Source organism: Maniola hyperantus, chromosome 2, assembly GCF_902806685.2.
Source record: "Maniola hyperantus chromosome 2, iAphHyp1.2, whole genome shotgun sequence".
In the NCBI taxonomy this organism is placed as follows: domain Eukaryota; kingdom Metazoa; phylum Arthropoda; class Insecta; order Lepidoptera; family Nymphalidae; genus Maniola; species Maniola hyperantus.
This window is the reverse complement of record NC_048537.1, coordinates 2,667,678-2,680,023: the sequence shown is the minus strand read 5'-3', so window position 1 is coordinate 2,680,023 and position 12,346 is coordinate 2,667,678. Positions and strand designations below refer to the sequence as shown.

At 34.6% G+C, this 12,346-nt stretch overlaps 1 protein-coding gene and 1 long non-coding RNA gene across 2 annotated transcripts; one reads left to right on the top strand and one right to left on the bottom strand.

Moving 5' to 3' along the window:
• Nucleotides 1-256: 256 nt before the first annotated feature.
• On the top strand, nt 257-10,268 carry PIG-Z (phosphatidylinositol glycan anchor biosynthesis class Z). Its single transcript, XM_034979053.2, has 3 exons — nt 257-523; nt 836-1,775; nt 7,164-10,268. Exons 1-3 carry the CDS (start codon nt 358-360, stop codon nt 8,014-8,016), a joined length of 1,959 nt encoding a protein of 652 aa, XP_034834944.1. The 5' UTR covers nt 257-357; the 3' UTR covers nt 8,017-10,268.
• On the bottom strand, nt 2,342-3,274 carry LOC138403098 (uncharacterized). Its single transcript, XR_011237387.1, has 2 exons — nt 2,821-3,274; nt 2,342-2,735 (listed from the first exon to the last, which is right to left on the bottom strand). It is a non-coding gene; the product is annotated as an uncharacterized lncRNA (long non-coding RNA).
• Nucleotides 10,269-12,346: the final 2,078 nt, after the last annotated feature.

Genomic DNA, 12,346 nt, shown 5'->3' with positions numbered 1-12,346 from the left:
CCGATTGAATTACGCTCGCTCACTATTGGCTACAATGCATTATTGCAACAAGAATCGCACAAATTCAGCCAATCATAACCATTCATTGATGCGGTCTATGACATAAATGCTTTATGCACATAGAGATATTTTACTCTAAGTTTATGCCACTATTGGTTTGTGGCATGGACTCTTCGTCTGTGATCTCTCAAAAGGGCAAGAACCCAGAGCCGTAAAGCCACTCATCTGTTTGTCTGTGATCTTGTTGTTTATTTTTAGGTTATCTCGGTCTTAACTGTTAATTCAATTAACTTAAATTAATAATGAATGAGTAATTATCTTATCAGTTTTATCAACGCCTAAAGGCGCGAAGATAACATGTTTTTAAAAACAGACATATTTAAGGCTATCGCTTTCAAGAACCCTGTGAAACTACCATTGTCTTACTGGTTATTAGTTGGAATAAGATTTGTGCTAACTTTATTGCCCCAAAGTGGATATATACATCCAGACGAATTTTTTCAAAATGTAGAGGTCATTGCAGGTAAGTAAAACCAATTATTAAAGTACGTAAGTATTTAATCACAGCTTGAACAAGTAAATCCAAAAAATCCTGAACTTAATTTAAGACAGAAAATCAGAAAATAGTTTACATCCCAGAGTCTAAGATTTAAGAAAGCCACCGACCCTTATTAAATCATTATATGCATAACTTGTTCCTTCCTTTGTTATAGTAATATTCATGAATAGGAGTTTTTAAACAAATATTCCTAATATTTCCAGAAAACTTAGAAATAAGTGACATCAATCTGTGGAACTGCATATGAGCACCTACCTAAAATGTATTTTTTTTCAGGAGATATCTTCACAATCGACGTAGCCCGAACTTGGGAATTCAACCCAAAGTTCCCAATACGAAATATTCTAGTGCCCAAATTAATACTTGGACCTCCTTTGCACCTTATTCGTATAGCAAATCCTTATACGAAATATTACTTCAATATTGATTTACGAACTCCTTACTTCTTACTCACCATTCCAAGGTTATTTATATGCTTTCTGTCGCTTATAAATGATTATTGTTTATACAAAATATGTGTTTTATATGGACAGAATTTTAGGAACAGACTGAAAGTTTTTGCAAGTTCCTATGTTGTTTTAGTGTACTGCTGTCGCACTTTTTCGAATGCATTTGAAATGATGTTTTTTTCTATACTCCTATTATTGGTAGCTGAATGTATGTACAAATCTGATAAGGTTATTTATCACAATGAGTTTTTAAATGAGAAGTATAATCAGGCAACAACAGCTGTGGAAAAGGTGAAGATATTTAAACTGAAAACACATTTGCCCCACCACTCCCTGAATCACGTAGCAATTCTTGCCACTGTTGTTGTTATAGGAATCTTTAACCGCCCTACATTCGTAGGATTCGCATTCCCTCCTATATTCTTTTGGTTACATCGAGGATTAGGATCTAAAGTCGTTGGTTTTAAAGATTTCCACTTTAGAATTTTTATGTTGATTCTGTCCGGTATACCTATTTTTTTGTTACTGATCGTGATCGACTCTAGTTATTATGGTTATCTGACGATGGCAGATATAGAAATATTAAAGTTATCTTGGGACAATTGGGTAGTAACTCCGGTGAACTTTCTGAGATATAATTCAGACTTGAAGAATCTGGATGCACACGGACTACATCCACGCTGGCTCCACCTCGCTGTCAATATACCCCTTTTGTTCAATGTTCTGGGAGTGATGGCTTTCTTCATATTGCTGATTCAAACTAACAGGTAATTTTCTGTTTCTTTTTACCAAGAGCAGATGTTGTTTTAAAAAATATATATATTACTTTATTAGTCCGTACTTACTTATCTGAATTATAAAGCTGATCAGTCATTGCATCTGCCAGACTAGCCACATGCAATTAACTTTTACTTTTTAATAACCATTTTATAAAAAATATAACACAGAATCAGTTTAGTTTCATTAAAGTGTGTCATATAAAAATATTTTTCACCCCCAATGCGCAGGTGAAAAATTAAAAAAAATTACAAAAATAAAGAAATTTATTTATATGGTGAGGTAAGGTGGAGAATACTTACCTTTTTCCTTCCAGCGGGCAAATAAGGGGTAGGAGAAGGATGGCCCTCCCCTACAGTATAAGATAAGATTCGGGCGCCAGCCAGCCGGAGGAACGACGCACGGATAGCCGAGCAGAGGCCTGAACCTTTAATCTCAAGGCAGGGATTTCGGGCCTACTCCGTCGTGGACTCTCTCACGAGACGACAAATGTCAGATAAATATGTTGGAGGATCAAAACAATGAAAAATTGTAAAAGTTTTTGAATTATAATATAATTTTCTATTTAAAATAAATTACTATGAATAGCGTCCCTACGTTCCTTGCCTTATCTTAATTCTACAAAATATAGGTACCCTTTACATTATTAAATATTAGACCTAGGGTTATGAAAAATTTGTACTAAAATTAATAAAATATATCGTTCGCCACGCACCGGAGGATATTTTAAAGAGTTCCCTGATTAAGATTTATAAACCGACGCACTAGATCTTCGGATGCAGGCCGATTTGTGTGAAAGGACATTTCAACACCATGTTCTAATCAGGTTCCACAAACACATATTTTCGAAGCAAATCACCTCATAGTGCGATAAATAGGGAAACACAAGGGGAACACATGGGGAACACAGGGGAACACATGGGGAACACAGGGGAACACATGGGGAACAGCTGCAACAAGAAAATTCTAGTTAGTATATAATTTTCTTGTTGAAAATTGTATGGCGCAATGAGGTTATACAATTTGGATACTTACCGCATTAGCGCTGTTATTTCATAATATCCATATTAAGGTGAAGCCTTCAAGGCCGAAATTACTGCTTTCTAGGCATTTCGCCACAAAACGTCTCATATTTCATAAAAATCCGGAGAGAGCCGAATATCACGTACGAATTTTGGAAGAAAAGTGACAAGTCATTAGTCATGTCAAATGTCTTCCATCAATTACTATAAATTTCGTTTTAAAAAAAAAACAACTGTCAAAACACTGATCTATGGTCTCCTTGAAGATAATAATGGGTAGAGGTTATGTTACCGATGTAAACAAATGCCTGTCAGTGTCAAAATTCTATTGCAAAATAAAAAGGAAAACAATTATAATAAAGGTGTAACGAGACCGTCTAGGTACACGTTACAATTTCCCCTTTCTAGAGAAAAAGAAAAAAAAAAATTTTTTTTTTTCTTTACCCTTAACAATCCTGTAAGGCAAAAACGAAGGGAACTACCAAACAAGAAGAATTAAATATCTAAATTCATTCAAGCCAAAACGACCAAATAATCTTTAATAAATACGGATTGAAAAGCAATCCTTCAAAGCAAAAAAAATTATCTTAAACTAAAATTGCATAGTATTGGCATTCAACTGACCAGACACGTAGCACCAACGCTGTGAAATGGTAAGCCAAACTAGCGAAGAAGAGAAGAAAACTTTCTAAAGAGTGTGTGATTAGAATTGGCATTCTACTGACCAGATCACTAAGCACTAACGCCGTGAAATGATAAACCAATCTAACACAACACTTAGCCTAAACAAAAAGAGTCTAGAGTTAGTCTGCACCCGTTCAACCCGCTGAGGCACCCTCGCCGCGCATTGACGAACTAACCTAGCTAAAGGGTTTTCGGAATGGTCTGCAACTGGACAAAGCACTGGGCACCCTCGCCGCGCAGTGTCGAACCACCCAAAATGATGCACTACAAAAGAGCGACATCCAAAACACCGTCCTGCCTAAGCAAGGACATAGCATACATGTCCACATGTGTGAGACAAGGCTGAATATGAGTACTAAAGACCCATCCAAAAGAAAATATTTACATCCACTTGCCCGTTAAACAGACACAAGCAGGAGGATAGCATGGAGCATGTGCCAACCATGATCCCACAAAAGAGCTGTACATATGTACAAAACTACTTGACTGATTAAAACAGAAACAAGCAGGAGGATAATACGGGGCATGTGCTAAACCGTAATCCCACATAAAAACAACTGTACATATTTACAACAAAATAAGGTAATACGGTGCAAACAAAGACAACCGCAACCAAAAATAAGTATAGGATTGACAAAGGAGCCAAAAATCCTATACAAAATGAGCCCTTATAAAAGAACTACAAAGATAAAAATGTACAATATATACACATAAGGTAGTGCGGGGCAACTGCATAGCCGCAAGCTACAAAAGGATAGGATTGACAAAATAGCCAAAAATCCTATAAAATCAGTAGGACTGACAAGGAGTGTCAAAGAATCCTACTCAAAATGATTAGTCCTTATTGTGTTAGCTTCTGTTTAGTCCTTTTCAAAATAAAATTAATTTTAAGTTTTAATTTTGTCAAATTTTAAGAATATCTTTTATATGGTATCTACCTGTACTATTCTTTGCCAAATCTTTCAATATATAAACAGTATCTGAAATTCTCTTTATTATTTTACATTTAACAAATCTAGGAGCTAATTTAGCTGAAAAGAACGAAGCAGCATTGGATTGCACAAAGTTGCGCCTCCAAACTATGTCTCCAACACAATAAGAAATGACTTTTCTTCCCACATTGTAGTATTTGGCATTACGTCTATATGATTTAGCCAAATTACTAACAGTTTTATCAAAAATATTACTCAAAGTAAGAAGTGCGTCCGAATAATCAGAACGACTACCAATAACTAACTCTGAAGGATCAGAGATAGAATTAAATTTATGTAGGGACCCATCGAGGAAAACTTCCCTACCAAACATAAGAAAATTAGGTGTGTATCCGGTAACTAGATTAATAGTGCCATTAATAGCTGCCTGTATATGGGGCAAATATTTAGACCAGGTTCTATGATCGTTCTCAACATAGCATGCTATACAAGTTTCAATAGTCTTATTAAAGCGTTCAACTGGGTTATTCTGAGGGGTATACAAAGTGTTATAAAATAATTTTGGAATGTTATATTCTTTAGCAAAGTGTTTAAAAGATACCAAAGTGAATACCAAAATGAACCGAATTTAAATCATCATGATTATTTCTAATAGTTTCTAAAATATTTTCTCTAGGTATTACTATTTTCCAAGCTAAATTTTGATTTAAAATAGATTTAGGCTTGACATATTTATACAAGGTATGGCTTTAGATAATAATTTAGAAAAGTAGGCAATAGGATGTTATTGACATGAGTCATCATCTTGCATCAGAACGTTAATTAATTTAGTTAAGGGTAAAAAGTTCGAAATAAATCATCTGTAATAATAAAATCTATGTGACAAAACAGTTTGTTATCAAAATCTGTCCAAATAACCGATCAGAAAGTCTTGTAATTCGACGGTGCATTTATCACATCAAATGACATCCTAACGAATCCAAACAACCACGACCTAGGACTACAAACATGGTCTAGTCAATGAAATTTAAAAAAAAAAAGTAAAATAAGTAGGTAAGTATAAAATTTAGAAAGGAAGAAATCATTTTCTTGTAAATGAACAATGAAATTCTCCGTTTTTAAATTTGGATAAAATGTCAAAATAATATAAAAGTCAAAACCAAGGATGATGTCAATAAAATATTAAAGTTGTTATTTGTCGCTGTGCACCTTACATTTTCCAAGAAAATTGGCCACGACGACTCCTATATAGTATTAAGGTTAAATTTCCTAAGAGGAAATATACCTATTTAGGTAGTTGGCATTAAGGGCAATATGATTAAGAACTCTAAAAGACAAAGACTTACCAAGAAAATATGTTAAGTTAAATTTTGAAGATTGAAATGCTTGTTTACATAATAATTACTTACAATTTGTGATGAACTATACTCCGTTCCAGACATACTAATAGAATCTTGACCGAACATGGTAATGTTTACAAAATCTATAGATATACAAAGCTTTATCATTAAATTTCACTCGCAATAGATAATAAGTAATACACAATATACCTCAAAATAAGCTACGCTTGATTAACATGAAAGAACACTTAAATTAGCTATGCTAGGACAAACATCTTAGTAACTAGGCATACAATAAATAGGTTACACGGTTACAATACACCTTAAAATATTACAAAACACTAAGTAAGACAAGAACGACGGCAATTAAAATATTGATCCACCAAACCATGAGAATCAACACGACTAGGATCCCAAAAAAGAATCAGGTCTCTGTTCCAGGGCGACAAATGTCATATAAAAATATTTTAGTGGATCAAATCAAAAAAAAAGATTTGAATTATTTTCTATTTATTTTATATTTAAAATAAATTACTATTAATAGCGTCCCTACGTTCCTTGCCTTATCTTAATTCTATGAAATATAGGTACCCTTTACATTATTAAATATTAGACCTAGGGTTATGAAAAATTTGTACTAAAATTAATAAAATATATCGTTCGCCACGCACCGGAGGATATTTTAAAGAGTTCCCTGATTAAGATTTATAAACCGACGCACTAGATCTTCGGATGCAGGCCGATTTGTGTGAAAGGACATTTCAACACCATGTTCTAATCAGGTTCCACAAACACATATTTTCGAAGCAAATCACCTCATAGTGCGATAAATAGGGAAACACAAGGGGAACACATGGGGAACACAGGGGAACACATGGGGAACACATGGGGAACAGCTGCAACAAGAAAATTCTAGTTAGTATATAATTTTCTTGTTGAAAATTGTATGGCGCAATGAGGTTATACAATTTGGATACTTACCGCATTAGCGCTGTTATTTCATAATATCCATATTAAGGTGAAGCCTTCAAGGCCGAAATTACTGCTTTCTAGGCATTTCGCCACAAAACGTCTCATATTTCATAAAAATCCGGAGAGAGCCGAATATCACGTACGAATTTTGGAAGAAAAGTGACAAGTCATTAGTCATGTCAAATGTCTTCCATCAATTACTATAAATTTCGTTTTAAAAAAAAAAACAACTGTCAAAACACTGATCTATGGTCTCCTTGAAGATAATAATGGGTAGAGGTTATGTTACCGATGTAAACAAATGCCTGTCAGTGTCAAAATTCTATTGCAAAATAAAAAGGAAAACAATTATAATAAAGGTGTAACGAGACCGTCTAGGTACACGTTACAAGTGCTGTGTTGATCAATCATGATTTTCTAAATTTCAGATTTATCCGCGGCCAGTACAGCAAATTACCAAGAATCCAGAGCATCACAGGGCTGATGCTATTCTCACTCGTCATTCCAGTAGCCATACTCTCACTGTTCCCACACCAAGAGGCTCGCTTCATCATACCAATTCTTACCCCACTGGTATATTTATATGGAAACCACTTTTACCCCAACGATAGTGATGGGCCCAGCTGTAAACATTTAAAGAAAACCCTGCTTTATGTATGGTACGTCTCAAACATGATACTTACTATATTTTTTGGGTTCATACACCAAGGTGGTTTATACCCGTTTGCAAAGAGCCTGCACCATGAAATAAAAAGTATGTACGGAAATCACTTTCATGTTATTACAACACATAGCTACAGTATACCAACATTCCTTCTCCAGTTGGAAAGTACAACTAGGGTTTACAAGGATAAAAAGACAGGACATAACTATAGACTGGCTCCGACTACTTTCATACATAAATATGGTTCAATGTCTATGAAGGAATTGTTTATGAGAGTTGATGATGTTTTGACCAATGCTGAAATGTTGTTACATAAACGTAAAAGACAGTATAGATTTTATATTGCAACTCCGTGCTCTCTAGAAGGTAAAATGAGACAAGAAGCAATTAAGTATAATTATATTCAATTGAACGAAGAGTTTACATACTACCCTCATTTTTGTTCTGAAGCGTTTCCGGAATTTCCAAACGTACATGATCAATTCTGTCTTGAACATAGTTTTCTAAATACAAATCAATCTCAAGCTGTAGATCTGACAATGCTTCAACGAATCTCATGTTTCTTTAAAAGGTTTTGTCTAAGAATTTATCGAGTGAGCCCTAGTATTAAGTTATAGTTGTTTTCATTTTTTAGTTTTTATATTATTAATATTGTAAAGCTGAGGCATTCAAACGTTTTGCCATAATGTTAAGTTATATGGTAAATTTTTGAATTAGGTTGTGATTAGTAAGTTTACATACTACCAACATACATGATCAAATGATCAGTAATTCTGTCTTTAACTGAATTTTCTATATACGAATCAATTATTATCAATCTCAAGCTGTAGATCTGTCAATGCTCCAACGAATCTCATGTTTCCTTCAAAGGTTTTGTCTTAGCAACTGACTGTAAAGTTAAAGTTGTTTATTTTGTAATTTTATTATTATTATTCATATGATTAAGCTGAAGTACCCAAAGGTCGTCGTCGCGATGTTACGTTATATGGTAAATTTTTGAGGTAGGTTTTCCTATATATTTTATAATTTCCAAACATAATATTATGATCAGTAATTCTGTCTAGAACCAAATTTTCTAAATTTGAATCATTATATCTGTCAATTTCCCAAAGAATCTCATGTTTTTGTCAAATAATTTATAGAGCGAGTTCAAAACTATTAAGATTTAAGTCGGTGATATTTTTTTTTGTAATTTTTGTATTCTTATAAAAGTTTTTGTAAAGCTGAAGTTAGTTTAAAGGTCCTGTCGTTATTAGGTCGTCCACATACTAGACTTGCATAGCAAATGTCTGTTAGAAAAAAATCGACGCATGCCAGAAGGTCTCATACATTTTGCACGAGACCCAGCGGCCAGCAGACTGTCAAGGACGCGCCCCACGCTTGTGTCAAACAACAAGCACTGGTAAGCGTGTGGACGGGTGATTACTTGCCAATGCTTTGGAGCGTTCTGATTGGTAGGCAAGTTGGGTAGGTGTTTGCCGATGGTTGCTGTTTGTCACAAGCGTGTGGCGCGTCCATTAGAATTTTGACAGATCGGATGTACGCTTCTGATGTTCGCAGAGTGAGAGCTAAAAAATGTTTTCTAAGAAACAATTTCTACTTTCTGATAATACATATAAGCGGCCGGCCTTAATATAATATATTGTATTTTTATGTAATACTCAGTTGTAAGTGGTCAGACTACGTATCCGCATTTTTTGTTTTTAATGTTGGTGAAATTCCTAACAAATCAATCTCTCAAATATAAATCGGAAAAACATCTGAGAATGCTTCAATTAATATTTAATTTTGTTGTGTTTAATTTTTATACTTTATTATAAGTTTTACTTTACAATATTTTTTTATAAATTTTTTAGCCATATAAAATTGTAAGCATAGTTTAGTAGTAAGCATAGTCAAGTACGCATTATTTTTGCTCACTACTGAATATGGGTCTCCTCTCAGAATTTGGCTATAGTCCTCCATGCTGGCCAAGTGCAGATTAGTGCATTATTGTCGTAAGATATTAATTAATTGTTTTTTAATATTAATTGAATATTTTTTATTATTCCAGATAGCTATTTTGTATATTATTTTGAACATTTTACATTCCATGTACCTAATTTGGTAAAAGTATACTTAGTTCGATTAATTTTTTTTGTTGGCTGAAATGAACTGTGAGTACTATACCTACCACTTTTGCAGCGCGACTTGTGACTAACTCTCACCCTTGGTGGGTGAGAGTTAGTCACAAGTTTGAACATCCTTAATGTTAAGTTTTATCTCAAGTTTTTTGCTTTCGAATTTGTGGTCTATTTTCATTAGTAATATTACAGGTAGATAAGTATAATCTATTATTTCTGACTTAAAAGGTAGCTTGTCGCTGAAATGTGTAATATAACATATTGTCGTTACGTTAAATATATTGTCGCATATAAGTATAACATATTATGTAACGTAGGTATATACACTATAAAATATAACGTAAATTGGCTGCAATACATTGTTACAACAAGAATACCATAAATTCAGCCAATCACAATAATTGTAAATGATAGGGTTACAGTTATTGACTTAACAATGAAGCAATTATTCAACATCGCTGTCAATGTCACTATCTCGTGATCACCTCTACACACGATCCGTCTCAGTCAAGCGGTACCTACAATAGTTATTTGTAAAGATACTCAATTAAATGCTTTAATTTTTTTATAGGACAAGTTTGAATTGCAAATATTTGAAGACATAACATTAATAAAAATAAAGAAGTTTCACTTCTGTATTTTATTAATGTTATGATTACCAAATATTGTAAGAAGAAAGTATAATGAGATCTGCTTTCAAAATGTTAATTTATTTTATGTTGTAATTTGTAAATATTTTATCTACATACCTATGTACTTTTATTTTTTAACTCCTGTTTACCTGTAATAAAAAAAACCGGCCAAGTGCGAGTCAGGCTCGCGCAATGAGGGTTCCGTACTACAGTCTTATTTTTTCGACATTTTGCACGATAATTCAAAAACTATGATGCATAAAAATAAATAAAAATCTGTTTTAAAATGTACAGGTGAAGACCTTTCATATGATACCCCACTTGATATAGTCACTCACTTCGAAAGTTGAAAATACCAATTATTAGTTCATGACCACAATTTAATTTTTTTGTGTGATCTAACCCTAAATTCACGGTTTTCAGATTTTTCCCCAAATGTCAGCTATAAGATCTACCTACCTGCCAAATTTCATGATTCTAGGTCAACGGGAAGTACCCTGTAGGTTTCTTGACAGACAGACAACAAAGTGATCCTATAAGGGTTCCGTTTTTCCTTTTGAGGTCCGGAACCCTAAAAATGCACAAAATGTTATATTTTATTTTCAACCATGAATACAGTAATTCAGTGGCGAAGGGTGAAAATCTGATAAAGGGAAGCCGGAAACGTACTTACCTAAAAGAATATCAGCTGTTCGATTTTTGTTTTCAAAACTTAATTTAGAAAAATTACTATCGTTACGTAACAAGAAATCTGTTAAACAACAATCTATGTGAATTAAGGCCATTTCTGATTTTGGCTTACCAAACTGAATCAAAATTACCGTGAACTTACCACTTATAAGTTATTAATCACATCCCCAATTTATTATATCAAAATAAAACACCACTAACAACTTAAACAAACAAGCATGGCCGCTTCACAAAAACAAATGTATCAATATCAAATCACCCTTCAAAATACAAAATACTCAAAATAGTAGCATGTACCTGTTAAAACAATAGTATTAATATAATTTTTAATTTGGAGGTATTATAGGGTAACTCGGATCCAACCGAGTTATTTACGTCAAATTTGTCTGACCTGTCAGAGTTCCAAATTCGTATTCGCTACTGGGCCAGACTAAATTGGTGTGCTCTTTATTAGTCGACCGTAGAGCGAGACAGACCTAGTTCGTTCCTTTCGCTTTCGCTAGGGAAATGAAAGAGATAAATACTAAGAAAAAATCTAACTAGGGAATCCGATATTTTACGGCTTGTACGGTGTAGGACTGTAGGTGTATGTTACTTACATTAGCTGTTATGTTTTTAACTTAAATTAGTACTTAATAACAACAAAAAAAATTAGCATTTGTGACGATCGAACCTTTGTATTTACGAATGTATTACGGAATTTATGTGAATAGTACCTACTTACGCTATATTATGCTAATTCTTAAAGGGAAGCCGATAGGAATCGTGTTATATTGACTCTTCGCCGCTGCAGTAATTATAATTAGGTGCCAGGCTTCTAGCATTATCCGAAAAGGAATCTGGGTATTGGCTGCATGCCTTGCCATCAAAAAATCTCGGCACACTTTTAGATAACGAAAGTTTTCGTGTGGCTCTAGGTCTCAGATTGGGAACACCACTGTGCCATCAGCACAGATGTCCGTGTGGAAAAGAGGTTGATAAATTTGGAATCCACGGACTCTCTTGCCAAAGGAGCTCCGGTAGGCTGTTTAGGCATGGCTCTCTTAACGATACAATTAAAAGAGCTCTTGCCACCATAAATATTCCTGCGCTCATTGAGCCGGCAGGGATTAGTCGGGATGATGGCAAGAGACCTGATGGATTGACGCTGGTTCCCTGGGAACGGGGACGGGCGCTAATGTGGGACGCAACTTGCGTTGACACATTGGCCCCGTGTCATATCAGGAAGACAGCATCAAGACCGGGAGCCGCAGCAGAAACAGCTGAAAACGGCAAGCGGCGCAAGTATGCCTCTCTTATAGAGAGTTACATTTTTGTGCCGTTTGCCGTGGAGACCCTGGGGCCATGGAGTCTTAGTGCTAAAAATTTTTTACGAGACATTTCACCGCGATTAATAGCCTCAACTGGTGACAGAAGGGCTGGCACATTTTTTGCGCAACGGATCAGCCTGGCTGTCCAGCGCGGAAATGCAGCCAGTATTCTTGGCACCATTCCACGCGGTC

Excerpts from the sequence above, each read along its gene's own strand:
- PIG-Z (XM_034979053.2), top strand. The coding sequence starts at position 358 with ATGTTTTTAAAAACAGACATATTTAAGGCTATCGCTTTCAAGAACCCT. Across the intron at positions 524-835 it reads AAATGTAGAGGTCATTGCAG|GAGATATCTTCACAATCGAC; the intron begins GTAAGTAAAACC and ends ATTTTTTTTCAG. Across the intron at positions 1,776-7,163 it reads TTGCTGATTCAAACTAACAG|ATTTATCCGCGGCCAGTACA; the intron begins GTAATTTTCTGT and ends TCTAAATTTCAG.